Source organism: Lutra lutra, chromosome 8 (genome assembly GCF_902655055.1).
Source record: "Lutra lutra chromosome 8, mLutLut1.2, whole genome shotgun sequence".
NCBI classification, from domain to species: Eukaryota; Metazoa; Chordata; class Mammalia; order Carnivora; family Mustelidae; genus Lutra; species Lutra lutra.
The window spans coordinates 51,824,502-51,848,152 of record NC_062285.1 but is presented as its reverse complement, the minus strand read 5'-3'; the positions used below and the strand labels follow the sequence as shown (position 1 = coordinate 51,848,152).

Sequence of the window (23,651 nt, the reverse complement as noted above, 5' to 3'; positions counted from 1 at the left end):
GGACACCCAGAAGAGATTGCCAGATGACTTTTATCCCTAAACAACCTCCAACTCAATGCACAAGTAGCTAGCTATCCTATACTGTTCCTTGGCCTCTTTTCTGGGCAGCAGAGCCCCAAGCTAAGAACCAGCAGGCAGTAGCATTTACAACTTCTCATCTGTAGTGAGAAGTCGATGCCCCAGGCCACAAGGTCAGCTTTCCTGCCTGTGAGGTGGGGGTAAAGGAGCAACTGGGGCTCTCACCTCTTCCCACTCTCAGAAGCCCTAAATTCACCTATACATGCAGTCCCCTCCTCCCCCATGTTCAAATGAGTCCTCTCAGCTCCCTCTCTACCCTCTAGCTAGAACCTACTCAGGGAAAAGAAAAATTTCCCCTGTAAATCACCTAATAAAATTAAGAGCTTACTGAATGATTACTATGAAAACTATAGTAAGCAAATTGTGCTGAGTATATAATCTATTATCTGTCCTCATAGCAGCCTTCACAATAGGGTCACTTGCTATTGGTACAGTATGGAGAGTCATGGAATGAGGTGCCCAGTCTCAGAGCCAGCAGAGCTAGTACTGGAGAACAAATTACACCTAAATACTAATAATATTCCACTGTAATCTACTCTATTAATAGTAATCTGAGAAAAAAAACTAAAGGCAGGGAGAGCAAGGGACAAGAAAAATAAAGAGAAAGCTGGGATCTACCTTGGGCACAAAGGGTCTGCAAAGGTATGAAACCTGCCATTATTTTTCAGTTCCTTTGAAAGGAAAAACAAGAATGGACATGGAACACGAAGGAGAGGTTAGAGTTTAGTATTTCAATAATCAGAGGGAACAACATTGTCAGAGGCCCACATGGAAAAAAAGACGAGAAAGGCTATTCTCCCTTATTTACAGAAGTTCCTTCCCTTCCCCCTCATCTGTTTCTCATATCAGACATGGCAATGGAACTCAACCCAAGAAGTCCTGCTCTTATTCACATCTTCCTCCTATAGCTCTCACCCCTGTAGAAGCTTCTAGTGTTGTAATTCAGAAGTTCCCAGGAGTTGGAGTGGAGGGAAGGGACAGTTTAGAGTGATGGTGGGAGGAAAAAGGAAAAGATCCCATGGTTCTTAAGAGAACCATAAAAGGTGCAGATTTACCACTGAGGAAACTAGTTCCCTCCACATCTTTTATAGACTCCCTCATTAAGAGCTCCCAGGTATGCAGAGAATGTCACAGCTTCAGGATAAGGAAAAGACTAGAGTCAGCTAACTGCATATGAATCCTCAATCAGGGATACTGGGGGATAGGAAGGAAGAGTACTTGGATCCCAGATAAAGAACTGCAAGCCTGGACTTCCTATTTTAAGACTGAATTAGTAAAAAGACATAGGCATCCTGAACTTTCATACTCAGAAAGTATGCATGGAATGACTACCATGAGACAAGAAGAGGAGGATATGGTGATCAGGCTTGCAGGGGAGAGACTTCTGACTGACAGAAAAACAGCTGCTGGAATGGGATGAAAAAAGTTATTTAAAAATCCACAGAAACTGAGAAAAAACACAGTACCAAAGATCTGGGGAAGTGAGCTGAGTGGGGAAAAGAATGATTAAGCTTCAAAAAGAGAATCAGAAGATAGAGACAAAGTACAGAAAATTTCTGAAGAACCCAGTGCTCTATTCCTTTACCTATTTCTTATTTTTCCATTCTTGGGTAGAAAACCCTTACTGAATCTATAATCTCTCTTAAGCTATAAACAACTAATTTTCTGTGGCTCTGTTTTCAGACAGAAACAGAACAGAGAGAAAAGTCAGCCTCAAGATCAGGGTCTGGAGAAAAAAAAAAGGCAGGCAAAAAGAAGAGGCCAGAGGGAAGGGAGGGAAGAACTGTTTAATCAGTGCTCCCTTTTGTTCACCTCTCCAAAGTCAAATTGGGGCAAAATTCACAATAAATGGGCAAACTTTGCTTCTGCTCTCCAAGGCAGTTTTCCTAAAGCATCAAAACTTGGGTTCCTGCCCTACTCAGCAATCGAAAAGACTCTATTGAAAAGAGATTCTTGTTAGGAAGGGATCAAACTATTACTTTTCTATTAATCAAAAACCAGACAGGTTGTAGTAGAAATGGAAATAAGGAATTAAATCACAACACAGGATCTGATCCCTATAAAGTTCTCAGGTAAGGTGCCAGGCTCTTAAGTTTTATAATCAAAAAAACCAAAAATGAACTTTATAGAGATGTGCAGAAACAAATATTAGGAGGAGAAACCGTACACCAAAATACCCAAAAAGAAAAGTAGCATGTCTCAGATCTTGGTGAAATATCAAATGCAAATGAGCAGCCTGCCTGGAGAAAATCAAACCTTTCTAAGTAGAAGGCTCAGCAAGGAAAATGGATTTTAGTAATATTTAAGAAACGCTGCCACCACAACAGTATACTTCTGTAATTGAGGAAGACAAACTAGCACAGGACTTGATTAGAAAGTAGAAACCTCCAGGGGCACCTGGTTGGTTCAGTCGGAATAGCATGCAGCTTTTAATCTCTTGATCTTGGGGTCGTGAGTTTGAGTCCCACACTGGGTGTAGAGATTATAAACACACACACACACAAACAGAGGCCTCCAGTCCACTGCTCATGTTCTCAACGGGATCTAGACAACAATGCTTAACACCTCTAACATCCTGTCATGCTCTGAATCCTTCCACTTTCTTCTAGCTCTGAGGAGTACCCAACCCATTTCCTTTCCTGAACTGCATAACCAACAGGGTCCTACATATTGGCCTTGGCTGAAACTAGACAGTATCTCATTAGGTCACTCTTGAAAACAGAGTCCTTCTAGACTCCAGTCCATAACAGACTACCAATCATCAGTCCTTATATTTATATTCTCTATACCTAAAACTCAGTGTTCCCCCTATTGTACCCCAATGGGTCATGCCAACCTGCTGAAGCAAAGGTGCAGGGTGAAACTTGGCCTCTTCATGAAGGATAAAAAGGATGCCTGTGAGTATGAGAGAAGGGAATAAATAGGCTTAAAGGAATAGACTCAAATCCTTTTCCTTCTTCTCTTTTCTAAAGGATAAAGGCATTATGACTAATTCCCTGTAGTATTTGTCCCTGAAGCTCCCCTTATCTGGTCTAGTCTGGCTCTAAAAACTCAAAGAAGCACCTAATAAAACACACTGTTTTCTTTTCTATTTGTTTTTTATTAACAAGCAAAATAATAATTAAAAAACAACAACACAAGAACAACAACCTTAAAGTTGGAACAGCAATGAGTCAAACTGCTGCTGAAGTTCCTGGATGTACCCGGGGTACATGCTATCTCATTGCAAGGCAGGGCCTAGGCACATGACTGTGCATTTATGTATATATATGACCAAGAAAAGTCAGAGAGATGGAAACCACTGGAGAACAGAAAGCATTAAGAGCTTTTCATCAGGCAATCCCAAAGCGCTCTGCCCTTTTCCTCTTCTTTGCCTGTGAAAAAGAAGCAAGAAGAAAAAAATTAGATTGCAAGACAACAGTGGCATGGGTTCCTGGCGGCTTTAATCCAAACTCAGATGAACTATCACAAGGTCCAAGAAGGAGAGAAGACCCATGCTTAAGCTTGGCAGTCAGAGATTTCATTCTTGAATCTCTTAGTTATCCAGTAGACCTGGGGAGGTTTGGTGGGAACGAAGGGGAGAAGACTGTGAGGAGTAGGGGTGGAGGAAGAGGAGGAAGAGAACAGTAGTAGATTCCTGAAGGAGAGAAGGCAACTCAGCCTTATAGCAAGTTAGTCTGGAAACAATGGACTCTTAACAGATTGGGGAATCTTCCAGTCAGCGGGGAGATGGGAGATCTCAGAGGTCAAAGGGTTGGCAAATGCTATCTTTTCATAGAGGTGAAGGGGATGCCCTTCTAGGCAGTAAGGCCCAAGCAGGAGCTATTCCTTGGGCCTCCAAATCCACAGAGAGGTATACAAATCTAAAGTGTCAAAAAAATAAATGGGAAGGAGGGGAGTCCCCAACATGGATCTCTTCAAGGGAGTCAGCACTGGAGAGAAGCACAAACTGAGAAGTGGGGTAGGAGAGAAAGAACTTTTTGTTCCCGGGAGTGACTGAAAACAGCAGTGAGTCCCTCAGGCTGATTCAAACCACTGCCCCCAGCAAGAGGGAACTTTTTTTTTCTCTAAGAGAGGGACGGTAGGGGGAGGGGCAGAGAGAAAAGAATCTTAAGCAGGTTCTCCACACAAAGCACAGAGCCTGAAGCAGGGCTTGATCTCACAACCCTGAGATCATGACCTGAGCCAAAATCGAGTTGGATGCTTAGCTGACTGAGCCACCCAGGTGCCCAGTGATTTTTTTTTCCCCCATTCCATTCACACAGGTTTAATTTAGAGTAAAAAGAAAAGAAAAGTGTGTATAAGCCCAGCTCACTCTACCTGGATTACTGACACAATTCTTTGGAATCAAATAAATTAGTCATCTGTTTCATGTAAACACCATCAACATCTAAAGTTACTACTCCCTTATATGCACTGACTCTCCCAACAAAAGCTACTATTTGTTGTCAACCAACAAAATCATCTGTATTATCCTGGAGAAGCCAAATGTACTACCTTAGTAAATATGGATGGTTCAACAGTTTCTTTGGCAAAGGGGGAGTAATTTTACTAGAATTGAAACAAGCCTTTAAGTTTACTTCTAGCTCATCGTGGCAAGTCAATAAGTAAGCTGATACAACAAGTAATGCTTTATTCTGAATTACTAGCTCAAAGAATACAAAGTCTTTCAAGTTTCTTCCTAATGAAGATCTAAACTGATCAAGGTTTTATTTACAAGGGTTTATTTATAAGACTCACTCTGGTTATCTATTCATAAAAATACTTTATAAGATTCTGAGTGTGTGAGGTAATAGATTTTCAAAGTTCATCTCCAGGGCTGCCTGGCTTGCTCAGTTGGTACAGCATGCAACTCCTGAAATCAGGATCTTGAGTTCAAGCCCCATGTTGGGCATGGAGACTACTTTAAAACAAAACAAACAAAAGCCACCTCCAGAGGTATATTTAAAGGAAGAAAGAATACAGCAAATTCTTCACCACCCAAGAAACTTTCAGAATTCTAAACATATTCACTATTTCTTTTTCTTTCCTTTTTTTTTTTTAAAGATTTTATTTATTTATTTGACTGAGATCACAAGTAGGCAGAGAGGCAGGCAGAGAGAGAGGAAGGGAAGCAGGCTCCCTGCTGAGCAGAGAGCCCGATGTGGGGCTCGATCCCAAGACCCTGAGATCATGACCTGAGCCGTAGGCAGAGGCTTTAACCACTGAGCCACCCAGGCGCCCCTACTTCAACTCTTCTTTATGTACACCTTTGGTGACATCATAAATACTCACTGCCCCCGGCTCCAAGTAATCTCTATGCCCAACATGGGGCTAGAACTCTCAATCCCAAGATCAAGAGTCACATTCTCTACCGAACGAGCCAGCAGCCCCTATTATAGATATACTGTTAAATCACCAAATCAGTATTGGAATCAATACTGTCTGTCAAACCTCTGAGTAGTCTTGCCAATGCTCAGGGTCTCAATTAATGTGAGTTACTCCAGAGGAAGCTGGGATATAGACAAACACAAATCTTTAAAAACAACAACAACAAAACAAAAAACACAAAACAAACAACAAAAACAAAATTAAAAAAGCTACTCTTTCATTTAAGAAACGAGTTATAGATAAAGTGATAAGAATAAGAAATCTCTTTTGAGTCCATTGAGGTATTCCAGAGGGGAGTTAGGCACAACTATACTTGTGTCTGAGTTGGACAAGCCTTCATTAAATGATCAAAGAAATATGGCTAGCCGATAATCAGAGACATTGCTACTTACCAAATGTAATAGACAGGCTTTGTGTCTAGCATTTTACATAGTATCATCCCTTTTTACATAGAATAATTTCATGCTTAAAATACCACTTTGAGGTAGGTATTATCTCACATCCCAGATGATGAAACAGGCTCAGAGAACTGCCATAACTTGTAAGTAATACGAAGTGGCAGAGTCACTTTTCAAACTCAAGCTTTTGTGATTCCAAATTTTGTGCTCATTTCTAGGCTAAATGGCTCTAACACCAAATTAAGTATACTGATGGAATTCAGTGTGGCTACTTTACCCAGAGAACAGATATAAAGCAAAGAACAAAAAGATCTTATTATCTGGGCACTTAAGAAGCAGGCCAGGAAAATAATGTTTCTTCACCCTCACTTCCTTTCAAGAAAGGGCTCTATGAAGCACTCTAGGTATATTTTACCTCTGTATCCTCTGTGGTTCCTGTTCCGGCTGAACTTGTAACAATCCCAAATCGCTCCTTCCTCTTTTTCAGCTTCTCATCATCTTCAGACTATTCAGGGACAAAGAAAAGAATTGAAACAAGCTAGCCTCCACTCATGAGATGAAATTCTAACTTAATGGTTACAATATACCAGCCAACCTTATACCAAAAACTAAGGATCACCACACAAAAAAATAGACAGGAAACTGATTAAGGAAGCATACAGTATGCTGGCCCTAAGAATGACTAAAAACTTAATTTTAAGTAGGGTTTCAATATTCATGAGAGACACGGAGTCAAGAAAACATAAGAACTACCCACAACAAATACAACAAATTTCAGCAGAAATTCTAATAGTTCAGAGTTATGGAACACTGAGGCTTAAATGGGTAACACATGAAGACAAAATGTTGGTAGAAGGCACCCAAACTACTTTTGAACACTGCTTACAAATTCCATTTACTTGCCAAAGATGGAAGAAGACAAAGAGGCCAGAGTGGTATTTCTGAAGAATGTACAAAGAAAGCCAAACATTATGAATGCCCAGCAAAGTCACAGAAGGCTCTCAACAGTTTGAAACTGGGGGGACAGAGAGAGAGAGAGAGAGAGAGAATTCTCAAGCAGATTCCCCACTGAGTACATAACCCAATGCAGGACTCGATCCCAGGACCCTGAGATCGTGACCTGAGTCAAAAATCAAGAGTTGGGGGCTCAGTCAGTTGTCTGCCTTCACCTCAGGTCATGATCAGGGAGTACCAGGACAGAGCCCAAGTCAGGCTCCCTGCTCAGAGGAGAGTCTGCTTCTCCCCCCGTTCCTCTCTCTCTCTCTCTCTCTCTTGCTCACTCTTTCAAATAAATAAAATCTTAAAGAAAAAAATCGGGGTGCCTGGGTGGCTCAGTGGTTGGGCATCTGCCTTTGGATCAGGTCATGACCCCAGGGTCCTGGAATTGACCCCTGCATCAGGCTCCCTGCTTGGCAGGAAGTCTACTTCTCCCTTTCCCACTTCCCCTGCTTGAGTTCTCTCTCTTGCTGTCTCATTCTGTCAAATAAATAAATAAAATCTTAAAAAAAAAATCGAGAGTTGGACACTTCATCGACTGCGCCACCAAGGCACCCCCCCAAAAGTATTCTTGTTTTTCATAATCAGAAATTAAAATAATGATGATAATATTATAGTCACTAACATCTGAGTTGTCTGCTTTGTGCCAGGTACTGTATGAAGTTTTTTACATGAAATATCTCATTTACTTAAGTTTATTCATTTGTTTATCTTTTTATTAATCTCTACACCCAATGTGGGGCTTGAACTCATGACCCCAAGATCAAGAGTCACACGCTTTTCCAACTGAGCCAACCAGATACTCCTCATTTACTTCTTCTAATAATCTCAAACATAGTAGGTACTTGTGACATATATAGTAGGTACTATGACTAAACTCATTTCACAGATAAGAAAATAGAAACTTGGAGAAATTAAGTAACCTGCTCAAAGTCTCACAAATAGTAAGTGGCAGAGAGCCAGGAATGGGACCCAGGACATTTTACTCAAGAATCCACTTTCTTAGCTCTACCATCTCCTCAGGTATCTCACACAACCCTTTCCTTGGAAGAATAAAAGCAGAATGGAAGAAGTGCTTAATTCCCAAAGGAAGAGGATCGCAAGGATCCTTAGACAAAGGCAGCTGTAAAACTAGTTCAACAACTTCCGTATCACTCAAATAACCTGGGGTCACTGTAGGATCCCACCCCCTTCGTATACCTCAACTTTGTAACTACTTGGGATCTGGGAAAAGACTCCAGTTTGTAATCTTACACTAAAGATTTCCTCTAATGAATTGTTTCTTAATTTTGCCAATTGGCTACTCCATCTGTTGAACTGTAATAAAAGAATTAGGAAGGTTTCCAATGAACACAGCCCTCATATAGTAACTAGGAAAAGTTTTCTTTAATTTATCTACCACCCATTAAGACTAAAGGAGTAAGAGATAAAAATGGACACTCAAAATGAGAATCTCTAGAGCATATTCTAGGTGAAATATCTCCAGTTCACTAAGTCTCCAGGCCAAGTACAGTGTTAGGAGTAATAAAAGGAGCATCCCATATCCTTCTTGAGGAAAGGCTGAACTAGACCTTTATATTGCTGAACTACTACTACATACTTATTTTCATTCAATTCAGAGGTAAGGTTATTTCAGCCAGTTCAAATCAGAGAGACGGAGATGGTACTTTCAAAACCCAGCTGGTTTTGTGTGTGTGTGTGTGTGTGTGTGTGTGTGTTTCAGCACAAACCCTGGGGCCACTCCCTACCACAATCTCATCACAAAGCTTATGTCTATTTAGAATGTGTGGACAGCCTTTTCTCTGGTTCTTTATTTTGCTACAACCTGAAACAGGGATTTTGACTTCCAAATTAAATTTTCTGTGCTTCTTTTTCAGCTCAAAGGTGAGGAAAGATAGAGAGAGGGAAGGTGAGAGGGTACACGTCTCTAGCCACTAAGGCTAAGATGGGAGAGTTCTCCATGAGCTTCCCTTTTTAATCAGACCTTTGGTGTCTCTCCTGGACATCCAGGCAGAGCATCTGCTGCAAATCTACCAGGGTCTCTAGGGAAAAGAAAAAAAACAAAACAAAACAAAACAATACAGATCCTCCCACCCGCCTACAAACAGCCTGCCCACCCCTCGTCCGCAGAGACCAGTGAGGGTTTTATTTATTTTGTGCATGCCTGCCCTTCCCTCCCCACCCAGAGCCCCTCAGCTTCCCTCCTAAAGCTTCTTTCCCCCTTGCCCTGCAGGGAAAGTGCACAACAGGCCCAGTAAATCAACACAGTTCTAATGATCTCTCTCACTTGACCCTTCTAGCGTGACGGTGTCGCATGGAAACAAACGTACAATAAACTTCACTCCATCTTTAGCTCCTTGCTGACAGGTTTTGATTCATGGGATGGTGAGACCCATCTGAGGGAAATTACCTCGGTCAAAACGCATCTCTCTCTGCATTCATCAGGCCAATGCTCCCTCAGGCCATGCTCAAGTGCACAAATGGGGTTGTGCAACTATCTGCAGGCAGCACTGACCCCTCTAGCTCAGTGTCATGCATTTGCAAACCTTTCCCTTCTTCATTCCTCCTCCACTTCCCTCCCGCGATCCCTTAACCACCAGCAAATCTTTTTTTTCTTCCCATGTATGCTCCTGTGTGGGAAGAACAGTGCTGGAATCCGAAGTGCCCTTATTTCCTATCAAGTGGAAACTCTTCAAAACATACAACCTGCATTCAAAACCAGAGGAGGAACCCGTCCTCACTGACTAAACACAGGCCTTGGATGTTCAGATCGATCCATATACTTCACTTGCCCGTCCTCTCACTCAAGATTTAAATAGCAACCCAACTGACATCAGTAATTTCAGCATACATAATCCTCCTATCTCCCAATAGCTGCCTTGTTTTTCTTTTTAGAAGATCATTGGTAAAAATGAGAAAGAGAGTTGTGCAGAAGAGGAGAATATCCATATTCAAAGCACAAGATGGAAAGCAGAACGTATATTTAATAAAGCCAAGTACCCCCCATGAATCCTATCACTGTATTTCCCATCCTGGAATAAGATCATTCTAAACTGAGCTCTTCAGACAACGTCTTCAACTTTCAAATTCACTTTTCTCCTTGTTTCCCTTTCATATTTGGAAAATCCTCAAGCAACATAAAGAAAACAGTGCTCGATGCAGGAAAAGGCTGAGATGTTCAAGGCTGCCCCAAGACACAAATCACATGTGTGAAACTGCAGCTCAGAATAAAGGGGTTCTCACAAAGCTCCTCAATAAATGGCAGCGAGGATTTCTACTGCAACCTTCCTTCTGGTCTTTGAAACAGAGTGTGAAACCACCAACAAAATTCTGAAGCTAAGCTTCTACATTACAAGCAAAGGCATCAAGGGGCATCGAGGTGCGCAGTCAGTTAAGTGTCCGCCTTCCGCTCAGGTCATGATCTCTGGATCCTGGGATTGAGCCCTGCATGGGGCTCCCTGCTCAGCGGGGAGTCTGCTCAGTCCCCTTCCCTCTCCATCTTCCCCCTTGTTTGTGCTGTCTCCCTCTGTCTCAACTGAATAAAATCTTAAAAAAAAAAAAAAAAAAGAAAGAAAGAAAGAAAAGAATGGATGTGGTGTGCTTATCTATGAAGGAATATTACTCAACCATCAAAAGGAATGAAATCTTGCCATTTGCAACACAGATGGAATTAGAGGATATAACACTACATGAAGTAAGTTAGAGAAAGACAAATACCATATAGTTTTACTCATGTGGAATTTAAGAAACAAAAGAGATGAACATAGGGGAAGGGAAGGAAAAATAAAACAAGATGAAAATTGAGAGGGACAAGGGACACAAATCCGAAGAAATGCTGAATTCTAGCAAACAAACTGAGGGTTGCTGGAGGGAAGGTGGGTGTGGAAAGGGATAACTGGGTAATGGGCATTAACGAGGGCACTTGTAATAAAAGCACTGGTGTTACATTCAACTGATGAAATCACTAAATTCTACCCCTGAAACAAACAAACAAACAAACAAAAAAGTCATCAAAAGTAGGTAAGAGGGGCGCCTGGGTGGCTCAGTGGGTTAAGCCGCTGCCTTCGGCTCAGGTCATGATCTCAGGGTCCTGGGATCGAGTCCCACATCGGGCTCTCTGCTCAGTGGGGAGCCTGCTTCCCTCTCTCTCTGCCTACCTCTCTGTCTACTTGTGATCTCTCTCTGTCAAATAAATAAATAAAATCTTTAAAAAAAAAAAAAAAAAAAGTAGGTAAGAATCTTGGGGTGCCTGGCTGACTCAGTGGGAAGAGCATGCAACTCCTGATCTCAGGGTTGTGAAATCTGAGCCCTATGTTTCGTGTAGCAATTACTTGAATGAATAAATAAATAAAAAGTTAAAAAAAAAAAAGTGGGTAAGAATTAGACTCATTACCAATACAAGGAATTCCCATTAGCATCAAGGCAAATAAGTATTTGGACTGATGAGCAGATTTAGGGGTAAAGTGTGGCAGAATAAGAAACCAGCCAAAACCATAATCATCTCTACCAGTGGTACTATTAAACCACCTTCTGCTTATGAAACCGTAAAAAAAAAAAATCTATGCTGCTAGGCTTTACTGATTTCATCAAACTAATAATGACAAAAAAAAAAAAAAAAATCTAGGTAATATTCAAGGGAACAGAGCAAGGATCCAAACTCTAACTCTGCAGATCCAATTTAAGGTACTCTAAAGGCCCCTGAAGAATTGCTTTCAATGAGTTATAGACATCTGCTCCCATCAACATTTTATTTTTATTTTTATTTTTATTTTTTTTTTAAAGATTTTATTTATTTGACAGAGAGAAATCACAAGTAAGCAGAGAGGCAGGCAGAGAGAGAGGAGGAAGCAGGCTCCCCGCTGAGCAGAAAGCCCGACGCGGGGCTCGAACCCAGGACCTGGGATCATGACCCGAGCCGAAGGCAGCGGCCCAACCCACTGAGCCACCCAGGCGCCCCAACCCATCAACATTTTAAATTAAACCATTAATCCATTCAAAATTAATCCATTCATACACTAGTCTTTCAAATATCCACTGAGTGTCTTCCTTAGGTTAGGCAACTATTCTGGCATGGGGAATAAGAGATGAGTAAGACAAAGATCCTAAACCTCATGGGACTTACAAATTTAAGACTGAGTAAAAGTGAAGATGCATGCCATTGTTCATTACTTTTTTTTTTAAGGTTTTTTTTTTTAAGAGATTTTATTTATTTGAGAGAGAGTGAAAATGAGAGACATCACAGAGGGAGCAGGAGAAACAGACACCCGGCTGAGTGGAGAGCCTGATGGGGGCCTTGATCCTGGAACCGCGGAATCACGACCTGAGTGGAAGGCAGATGCTCAACCAACTGAGCCACCCAGGAGCCCCTGTTCATTACATTACTGCATTATGAGGACCCACAGGGATATCTTCTTTCTGGTCACCACATGTAATTATGGTTTTGCTGAGCAAATTTTAAGTTTTCATCTTCCCAACTCTGTGAATCACTATAACACTTTAACTGCTCTCCTCTTTCTTCTGACAGCTATAAAATTTGGAGCCAAATGTGTGGCCTGCCTCTGGCAAGCAGTTTTGAAAATATTTTCTATTAGCCAGATGTATTAAGGTGAGAGAGAAGTACTGAGGTGAGATCCAAAGACAAGGATCCAACACCTAGATCCCAAGGCAGAAACTTAGAAGATGAAGTACAGTTAGTTACAGGGTTGCTGCTGGTCCCCTAAGAACTTACTCCTCTCTAAATATAATGGGATTAATTAAAAAATACTTCAGTACCTCCAAGAAAGAAAAAGAGAGGGGAAGGAAGTACCAAGTTATCATTTGAAATTTTATTTTTTTTAAAAAAGATTTTATTTATTTGACAGAGAAAAAGACAGCAAGAGAGGGAACACAAGCAGGAGGAGTAGGAGAGGGAGAAGCAGGCTTCCTGCCGAGCAGGGAGCCTGATAGAGGGATCGATCCTAGGACCCGAGACCATTACCAGAGCCAAAGGCAGACATTTAATGATTAAGCCACCCAGGAGCCCCTAGAAATTTTAAATTAAGGACTCTTGTCAATGGTTTCCAAGGCATATACGCTGTAGCCAGGAATTAAGTCCCAAATGGAAGATCAGCTACAACAACTGGCAGCCTGAACATCACAGTTACTTTCTAAACTGTTTTGTTCTATGGCAGAGTTCCAAGGATTAGATCTCTACCTAAGATGGGAGTAGAGTGTGGCTTTGTTATCCTCCAAACCCAACTTGCTTCTTCAAGATAAAAATTCAAGAGAACATTTTTCAAAACTTACTGGTCTTATCCTGTAAAAGAACAATAAAGAATAAAATAAATAAACAATAAAGAACACCACTCCAAACTTAGTGTGCCAGGGTTATTTGCTCTGCCAAGAGGAGCCTACTTTGATTTACTTAGCACTCCATGGGCTATGTACTGAAAACATACACCTTTTTAATTTTATTACCAGTGCCACTCTGGATCATAAAAAGAAACTAGGAGGGGGTGCCTGGCTGGCTCAGTCAGTAGAGTGTACAACTCTTGTTATCAGGGTTGTTAGTTCAAGACCCACGAGGGTTGTAGACATTACTTAAAAAAATAAAATCTTATAGGCACTTGGGTGGCTCAGTCAGTTAAGCGTTCAACTCTTGATTTTGGCTCAGGTCATGATCTCAGGGTCCTGGGATCCAGCCCTGCTAATTTAGGCTCTTGGCTTGAGATTCTCTCTCCTCTTCTTCCTCTGCCTATCCCCCAATAAATAAATCAAATCTTTAAAAAAAAAAAAAAATCAGGGGTGCCTGGGTGGCAGAGTTGGTTAAGCATCTGATTGACTCTTGGTTCTGGCTCAGGTCACAATCTCAGGGCCGTAAGATCCAGCCCCATGTTTGTTCTGCGCTCACAGTGGAGTCTGCTTGAGATTCTCTCCCTCTCCCCTCCCGTTTGTGCTCTCTCTCCAAAATGCAAAAATAAATCTTTAAAAAAATAAAATCTTAAAGGAAAAAAGGAGGGGGACACCTGGGTGGCTCAGTGGGTTGGGCCCCTGCCTTCAGCTCAGGTCATGATCCCAGAGTCCTGGGATCAGGAGAGCCCGCATGGGGCTCTCTGCTCATCGGGGAGTCTGCTTCCCTTCCACCCATCTGTGCCTGCCTCTCTACCTACTTGTGATCTCTCTGTCAAGTAAGTAAATAAAATCTTTTAAAAAAAAGGAAACTAGGAAAAACAAAGCAGTGGCCCAAATGTAACTTAGGCTTATTTAAGGAACTATAATTCCCAAAACCCAAAGCTGAAGTACTTACTGAATTTAAATATGAGATATCCTCACTATTCTCAGAGGAGACCAAAAGAATTAACCAAGCCAGACATTCTTCCTGGTCAGTGCAACAGCTCACTCACTCATCATCCCTCCTTACACATGTGTAAGAAAAAGAAATTACAATCTAAAAAATTCAGTCAGAGGTATCCTTATAAGCAGAAAAGAGCACTTCAGGGAAGCTCAACTCAGGTACTGCTATGAGTTGGAGCTGGGTGTTCTCCTATAACTGGTGTTTTGGTTTTTAAAATATTTTGTTTATTTATTTGGGAGAAAGAAAGAGAATGAGAAGGCACAAGCTGGGGGGGACCAGAAGGAGAAGCAGCAGACGCCCTGCTGAGCAGGGAGCCTGATACAGGACTTCAGTCCGGGACTCCCAGGATCATGACCTGACCCAAAGGCAGAAACTTAACTGAATGAGCCACCCAGGTGTCCCTATAACTGTGTTTTTTGTTTTTTTTTTTTTTTTTGTCTGTTTGCTTCAAGTAGCCTCCAGGCCCAATGTGGAGCCCAACGGAAGGCTTGAACCAACTGGGACATCCAGCCGCCCCCTCATATGGCTGTTTTAATGACAGCTACTCTTCACATTCAACACTCTTCAGTGTAAGAGTCTGCTGTATATTTCCATCAAGACCTAAACTCTGCCACTTTATGTACCCCACTTTAACAGTTATTTTCTCAGAAGTCTTTCTCCTGAAATGATGGGAAAGAGACTGATAGTGAGCTAAGATGGTCCCATTTTGCAAAAATAACAAGTTAACTGTCCCTTTTATTTTTTTTTTAAGATTTATTTATTTCATAGAGAGAGAAATTGAGAAAGGGAACACAAGCAGGAAGGTGGGAGAGGGAGAAGAAGCAGGCTTCCTGCTGAGTAGGGAGCCTGATGTGGGCTCAATCCCAGGACCCTGGACATGACCTGAGCCGAAGACAGACACTTAACGACTGAGTCACCCAGGCACCCCTTTATATTTTTTTAAGATTTTATTTATTTATATTTGACAGAGAGGGAACACAAACAGGGTGACTGGGAGAGGGAGAAGCAGGCTTCCCGTTAAGCAAGAAGCCCAATATGGGGCTCGATCCCAGGACCCTGGGATCACGACCTGAATCAAAGTGTAGATGTCTAACGAATGAGCCACCCAAGTGGTGGCTCTAACTGTTTCCTTTTATAAATGAATTAACGATATGAAGATGTTAATAGTACTCAGACCAGTCTGATTTTCCAAAGAAATGTAAAACAGTGAGGCAAAATGAGGAGGATGGCGCTTTATGGTCACTTTTCTGACTCACTGCTACATGACTGATGGCAGGATGAAAAGCAGAGGCTGGGGGTTTTCAGGCGATGGTAGATTAATATGATATGGCCTTGACTCCCCTGAGGTAAAGGTTATGAAACACTCCAGGGTAAGTGGGCTTCCAATTTTATACTCTCAGGGTGAATGACAGCCAACTGATGGTTTTTCTCTCAGAAACCACTGCAATGCTTAACACACAGCTGTCACCTCCCTGCCCCCGTTTCTGAAATTTCATCTGAACAAGTTTATTCCTGAGCCTTTATGTCAGCCAGACCAAGGAAACATGAGGGTGGTCCTAAAAACTAATGCACAGAGCCTTAACTAAGCAAGACAAAGCAAAAGGTTGGACTAGTAAAAGGTTATGCCATTTTAGCACATAGATAGTAAAGAGACACTCTAACACTCCCACACACGTAACAAAAAAGTATCTCCAATAAAACCATCTTACCCACTCTCAAAAATTTTAACTGTGAGATCAGAATCAACTTTCTAGGGCCATCAGGGTGCCAGGAACTTTAAAGCTACATGAGATTTAGAGACGGCTAGAAACTGTAGTATCCCTTTATCTTTACAGGATTTGAAAGCCCCCAAAACACAATCAGCTCAGAACCAAACACTGTTCTCAGTCACTAGCTCCCATCACTTTTTCTCTTTCTCCAAAACAAGCTCTTCCCCCACCCCCATTCCTCTCCAACCCCAGAGGAGGTCGTCTCGGTCTTGCTCTAGCTGATTGTAGGACAAAGCAAAGCAAGTGGAGGAAATGAAGGCTTTACACTTGGAGACCCCCGGAAACCCAAGTTTCTAATTAAAAGTCCCACCTCCCTCCCTTAAAGCCAGGAAGCTGCTGCTTTTAAGGATAAGCGATGCAGAGCTACCAAAATGTCAAGAATGTCAGTAGAGGGAAGCTAAAAACTTTGAAGGGAGGTATATGCTATCTTAACCAAATATACAGAGAATGAAGGAGGACAGTTACCTAAGCATTCAGAAATTACAGTGAGCACTAGGAAAGCAGGCTCTTTTCACCTGTAAAATATATCTTTATCTACCTGTTTTTTAATGTAAGCTCTATGCCCAATATGGGGCTCGAACTCAAGACCCAAGTCTCATGGTCTACCAACTGAGGCAGCCAGGAGACCCACCTGTAATATTTTAAAATGAAGATTTCTGGTTTCACCCAAACTAATAAATCTGAATCTCAAAAGGAAAAGCTTAGGGAGATGTATTTTAAAAAGGGTCCCCTGGTGACCCTTATGTGCTGCTATAGTTGGGAACAACTACAAATGGCTTTGAGAAAGCACAGCCCAAAAAATCAATCAATCAATCTCACCAAGTCCAAGCAAAGTTGCTACTCCACTCCAGTTTTCCCCCCCAAAGCACTAGGTGGCCTTCCAAAAAAGTTTATGCTCCTACAAATAGGGTCTCTCAGCCACAGGGAATGAGAAGGGGAAAAGAAACTATGAAGAAATCACAACTGGCTCTACGAAGCACACCTGTATTGCTTGCCTTCATAGAATTCAAGTAGAGGAACAGAGAGACTCTTTGACAAGGGAGTTCAATATAGGAAAAACATGCCAAAACAAGATCAGGGAAAACTTCAGGTATGGGGAGGGGGGGGGAAACACAAGCAACTAGGTTCAAGCACACAAAGGTGGTTTGTTCGTTTGTTTGTTTTTCCCACTGCAGAACTGATACAGAGTACAAGGGGGATATCAACAAAGTAGAGATCAGAAAGAAGAACAGATAGGAATTGTCTTAGGCTTGTGTTTTGCTCATTCACTTTGAAACAGCACTAAAGAGGCCTCTCTGATCTTACAGCTCTCTTCACTTCTAGTGTACTTCCTCAACTACTTCATACCTAAGCATGAATATGGTAGTGAAAATTCTATAACTGCCTCCTCTACTCTATACCTCAATGAACTCTTCATCCATGTTTTTTAAAATCCAGACAGCAAGCATTTCAAACACAGTATCTTTCTCAGTAACACATCTTCACTGCTAGGGATTTAAGGATTCAGTGTCTGATATGAATTCAAGTGTAGAATATCTTGAAAATACATTTCCATTTCTGTCCTAAGAGTCTGCTCTCGGTATGAGAAGGTAAAATTTGGTTAAAATACTATTTTAAAAATGTGAGAAAAGAGTAACAAAGGAAAGGGGAGGGGTGAAAGGAGTTAACATTTTCTAGATCTTAACAAGACACCTCAGATTTTATTAAAAACATGGGCTTTCACAGTGCCTGGCTGGCTCAGTCAGCAGAGCATATGACGACCCTCAGGGTTTGTAAGTCCAAGCCCCAAGTTGGGGGCAGAGATTACTTAAAAAAATTTAAAAACTTAACAAAACAGGGCCTTTGCTAGTTTGCAAACATTACAAGAAAATGTCCCCCTATAAAATATCTCCCAATCTGATGCCCTGCCTCATCCCATTCCTATCTCTAAATACTACTGGATTTTTCTGATCTCCTATGGCTATCAGACATGAAAAGCAACTTTGCTATTAATAATGAATATGTAAGAAAATGAACTGCCATGTAATTTTTAAATTTTACTTGAAAAAACTTTACTTGAATTGAACCTACTTATATATATATATATATACTTTTTAAGATTTTATTTATTTATCTGAGGAAGAGAGAGAGAGAGAGCGAGTGCGCACAGGGAGCCCAATGCGGAGCTCAATCCTGTCCTGGGATCACGATCTGAGCCAAAGGCAGAACACTCAACTGACTGAACCACCCAGGCACCACATGAACCTATAATTTTCAAAAATAAAAGGTCACTTCTTCTTATCAATGTCAGCCCAAAGAACACTATTAGCTAAATGTTAGCCTCTCAAGTATTAAAATACATCCTAAACATCCTTATACTGCTACAGCTCTCACATCACAAAGAACCTTTGAATACCAAAACTTCTTACCTGTCCCGCCCAAAAACTAGCAATACACACACCAAAAAAACCACACACACAAAAATAAAAACAAACAAACAAAAAAACCACTCCATTCTCTTTTCTCTCATACAGATTCTGAAGAATGGACAGACTTGGATTCAGAAAGTGGGCTCACATTTCACCATAGGCAGGGAGAATATCTGAGAGCAATCAGACAGAGATACTAGATATTGCTATAATTAGAAAAGCCAGGCCAGTTATTGGGTCATCCCCAAATTAGACACAGGTACTGGTAACCCCCAGATTAGACATACAACTAGATATACAGATATATTTACAAATAAATTTTAAAAATTACTTATCTTATGTACCATGAGTGGAACTTTTTTTTTTTTTTTTTTTTAATTTTAAAAACTGACATTCAGAAGGATCCCATCTCAAGAACTTGGCTGGCAAAAGCAACTAAATGTATTAAAAGTGAAACAGACTCATTCCCCTCCTTTTCCAGGCTGTATTTACTCTTGGGGAGAAGATTACAGGGGGACCACAAAAAGGCATAAAACTTGTTTTTTATCAAAGTCATCAGTTCTGACATGTTAGAAGAAGGAATGCAAAGACCTAAGTGGGGGTGGGATTTTGAACAGGAGAGACAGAAAAGAGTGCATTTTTCTCTTACTACAAGCTTTCTTACCTCTTCTAGTTCTTTGGATTCAAACTCAATGTATAAAATCATGTAAAAAAAAAAATAAAATGAAAAGGTCCAAGATCCCTAGTGTTTTCAACCATACACCCTAGGGAAGTATAACCCTCTACCAGAAACTTCTCAAAGGCCCAGCTTACAATAAACAGGGCAAAACAGCATAAATCCTGACAAGGCATCAAAATTTTCATCTTGCTTGCACAAATCTTTAAAGCTTTTCCTCTTAAGGTGTTCAATTTATATTCCTAACATTTTTTATCCATTTTTTTCCTCATACAGAGCTAGTAAAAACTGTGTTTAAGGGTTAGAACATAGAGTGGGAGGGTAGAAGAAGAAATTAAGCAAAGAAAAATCTGACTCTTACTTCTCAAGTTAAAATTAGAATACATTTTCAAGAGCCCTAGGCAGGACAGAGAAAAATTCCATTCTGCCTCTTTGCTCTTCCAAATTCCTATAGCCAAGTGGCTCAACAGCAGTTGAATGGCACACATAATGACATCATTGATTGGAACTATAATAGAAGGGAGTGAGAAGAGCGGGTGGTGGGGGGGGAGTAGGAAGGGAGGGAGGTGAAGATGTATTTGTGTTACAGACAAAAGACAAGTTCTGTTCCTCAGCAGGGACAAATGAAGAACCAGATGAGGGGATAAACTGAGGTCAGAGAGTTTTCCCTATTGTTTCCTCTTTAAACAGCTCCTTCACCACTCCCTCAAGGTTTGTTCCAATGGGCGGGTGGAGAAACAGCAGTTTTTATCTTAGAGGAGAGAAGGCAGAAAAAGACCAAATATTAATTTTCAAATCATTATTAACTAGAAGAAGATTTAAGACTGGTTAAATTTTAGTTGAGCCCCAAAATGCTGCAAGAAATGCTGAAACCTACATGGGTTTGGATCTTAGCTCTTCCTGAAATTCACCTTGACAGTCTCAACTGCTATCTCTATCTACTATACACACATACATACACACACACACACACACACACACACACACCCCTCTCTCTCTCTCTCCCATTCTTACTGCCTTTTCTTATTGGTTAATATAAGTTAAGAGAAGTAATTTTTCAAATGGAAGAAGCATTTTTAGAAAAAACAACAATCTAGGATGAGGGGCGGGGATATTCTCCCCAAACTCTTGCTCAATGAAATGTCTAAGAAGATCTACATGAAAGTTTTTCCCATCTACAACCCTACTATGTCCATTTCTCTTGGTCTCATGGGGCATAAGAAAGAGGAATAGAGACTTAATTGGTGTGCTTAGCCTAGGTACTGCTATTTGAGTGTATTTTGGATGGAAAAGAACCCAAAACCACTTAGCAGACTACTTCTCCAACTTATCTTGGGATCTAAATCTTCTACCACTACCCCTGTAAAAAAAATTCTGCCAAACTCCTCACCATGGTTTATGGTTCTTCAGGGTCTTACGGCACCATGTTGGCAATGTCCTATGCATGGCTGTCCCACAGTTCTTCCTTTGGAAAAGGTTTATACACACATACCTAAACTCTTAACAATTATAAACCCTCTGAGAAAGCTGGTGACCAACTTCTAAATCCATAGAATAAACGTTCTTCCTTCCACATCCCTCTATACCAAAACCCACTGCTGAAAGAGAAGAACAAACATTTCATTTATTTCAGATGGTGGAAGGGATTTAGATAAAATCAAATATGCATTCCAGAAGAGTGAATGGAGACCAGCTCACAATCAGTTAGCCACAGCGAAATCTGTATGCTAGGACACACTGGTGCTCTCCTGTGCTTGGAAGTGACTCCGTCACAGCTTCTTCTTTGATATCTCAACAGATTACAGTGACAAGATCCTCAAATTCAAGGAAAGTCCACTATCTCTCTCATTCTGAAGTGGTTCATCCCCAAGCAATGGTGAGCAAAAATCTATACTTATACGAAAGGTTCCTGAAACTAATCATTGCAGCCACCTAACAATCTTCTAGCTACCAGCCTCAACAACAAAATAATGACCAATGAAGAGATATTTAACTTTTTAACCTTTTTATAGGTTTATAGGTCTGTATAACACAGACCAAAATCATTAGGGAAGAAAACTGATAAAATCCCAACACAGGAAAAGCAGCTTTTATTGTTTATAGGCCTTATGATAACTCATTAGGATAGTTACCTTAACATGAGCTACAGATAGGGAAACACAATAATATTGCAGCAGAGAAGTGGGGAAGATGTACTAACGTCAATAGGGATAAAAGATGCCTATATTTTCTACTACTAATCAAGAACCAAGAAGCAGTAACACATGCCCCTCACATTCTCGGGGAAGGGGGAAAAGAGTATAAACCACATTTCCGTTTCCTACTTAGTGCCTGGGCTTGGGTTTTATTTTGCTTGTAATACTTACTTAGCTGGATGTCCTATAACTTCCTGAAGTATCAAGTTTCACTTTCCCAAATATGCCAATTTGGCGGGGGGAGGGAGGGGATGAAGAAAACAAAACAATCCAAATTAGCTATTATCAGTTTACATCCTAACTTTAAACCCAGACTTAGTTTTTATAAAACTAATGTCCTATGACCATCATCTACTAACTGAGCTGGCTTCCCATCTATTCCCTCCATCCATCTCTCACTCCTTTTAAAGATGAGTTTATGTTTCAAGCCAAGCCCTGTCCTTCACCAATAGGACTAACCCAAACACTACTTCTCTTGGGAGGCACGGAAAAACTGACAGAGAGAAGGAAAAACAAAAACAAAACAAAACAATAAAAACAACCAGTCAAGCACAAGACTGAAAACCTAACTGGTGATCAATCAGAACCAACCAGGCAGAGATTATTTATCTGGGTTTTGTTTTGTTTGAGGGGGTGGGATGTTTCTCAGCCCATAGTCACCATGAGGCTTATATGAGAAAAGGCATGCCATTCTATCCTCAAATAGTCCAAAGAGTTGGAGGGGACAATTTACAGCCTCTTGTGTAAAAAATGTCTATAAATGCCAGTGCCATTCTTTGCCCTGTCACTTCCCATTATCCTAAACCAACAGGATTCTATTCACTGAGACTTGAGTTGGAAACATGAACGGACAGGCCTTTCTTGGGCAGGGGGAAAGGAGGAAGATGACTGAGATGGGGGTGGTGGGTGCGCAGATAATTCTTTAAGTTTCTGTGTGCCGCCTAACATGTATAGTATACTAGTGGAGCTGAACGTTGAAATATATGAGCAGTCATACAAAAGTCAGCCTAGGAATAAGAGAGGTGATTTGGTAACCTCAAATTTGCAAAATGCTCAAAACATAAATCCAAAATATAAAGAAAAGATAACCAGACTATGACACACACACACACACACACAAAAAATCAGTCATAAACACTATTGCTCCATGGCTCACTTCCTCTCACACACTTTCTCTTTATCATACACACTGGTCTGCAGAGGAAATCTACCAAAGAGAAATCACAAGAAATCTGGGCCTTAAGCTGGATCAAGCAAAATCATGCAACAGACACGACAGAAGGTGCTACTTCTTGTTGCCCTTTTCAGGATACTAGGATGAAAAGAAATCTCTACCCTACCTGCTACTCTCCACCATTTGCATCTTATCTAACTGAAAGAGATCTGTGCCTAGAGAATTGTAAAACTTAGACGGTGACCGAATTATATAGGAGGAGTCTATACTGGAACCCAGGACGAGGTGGGCACATTATACTAACCTAGTTGTTCCATAAATACAAACTTAATCATATCACTAACCTTGACCAACCAAATACTAGGTAGCAAATCATCTCTGGTGATAGAGAACAGTTAAACACTAGATTTTGAACCAAAGAACTTTCACTGAGAATGTAGCCAGCTGCAATTTCAGGATTTGGATCTAGAATAACTAACTTTTGGGGAAAAATTTACTTTAAAAAAGGGGGAGCCGGCTTCCCCCTCTGTCTGCCTGCTTCCTCCTCTGTCTGCCTGCTTCTCTGCCTACTTGTGATCTCTCTCTCTGTGAAATAAATAAATAAAATCTTAAAAAAAAAAAAAAAGCTGCATGTGGCTTAAGAAACACATACTCTGTCTACTCTGAACTCCTGAATTTTTAAAAATTTCACATAAACTAGGAAATATTCCTACTGAACACCTACGGTCTCAGCATCGAGCTGGGCACAAAGACCTAATGTTATGCTTCAGTAAACATAAAAAATGTAACCTAAACGGAAGGAAAATGTAGCAGTTGTGTATAAGGTTAGAAAGTCCCATTGGGGCATACGTGTTTGTACTTTTCAGTGCTCAGTTTTTCTCCTGAGCAAAAAAAAATTTTTTTTTTAAGATTTTATTTATTTATTTATTTGACAGAGAGAGATCACAAGTAGGCAGAGAGGCAGGCAGAGAGAGAGGAGGAAGCAGGCTCCCTGCCGAGCAGAGAGCCCGATGTGGGGCTTGATCCCAGGACCCTGAGATCATGACCTGAGCCGAAGGCAGAGGCTTAACCCACTGAGCCACCCAGGCGCCCCCTGAGCAAAAATTTTAACAGCCACTTTCAGAGGACAGTGCTTCCCAATGGATTTCCAGAGAGCTAAATGTTTCCATACTCAGTGGGAAATAATGACCCTTCAAAAAGTTTGTTTATTTACTTAAATAACCTTCACAACCAACGTGGGGCTCAAACTCACAA

The 23,651-nt window shown here is 41.0% G+C and overlaps 1 protein-coding gene across 2 annotated transcripts in view; it reads right to left on the bottom strand.

Moving 5' to 3' along the window:
* Positions 1–3,167: 3,167 nt before the first annotated feature.
* The window catches only part of SARNP (SAP domain containing ribonucleoprotein), a 41,773-nt gene continuing 21,289 nt past the window's right edge, over positions 3,168–23,651 (bottom strand). The window contains exons 10-11 of one of the 2 annotated variants that reach the window (XM_047739511.1): positions 6,262–6,351; positions 3,168–3,452 (exon numbers count right to left, since the gene is read on the bottom strand). In XM_047739511.1, coding sequence (XP_047595467.1) covers positions 3,411–3,452; positions 6,262–6,351 — 132 coding nt within the window. In that variant the 3' untranslated portion in view covers positions 3,168–3,410. Of the gene's footprint in view, positions 3,453–6,261; positions 6,352–12,670; positions 13,138–23,651 lie in introns of those variants that run through there. The other variant, XM_047739512.1, reaches the window with a different exon arrangement.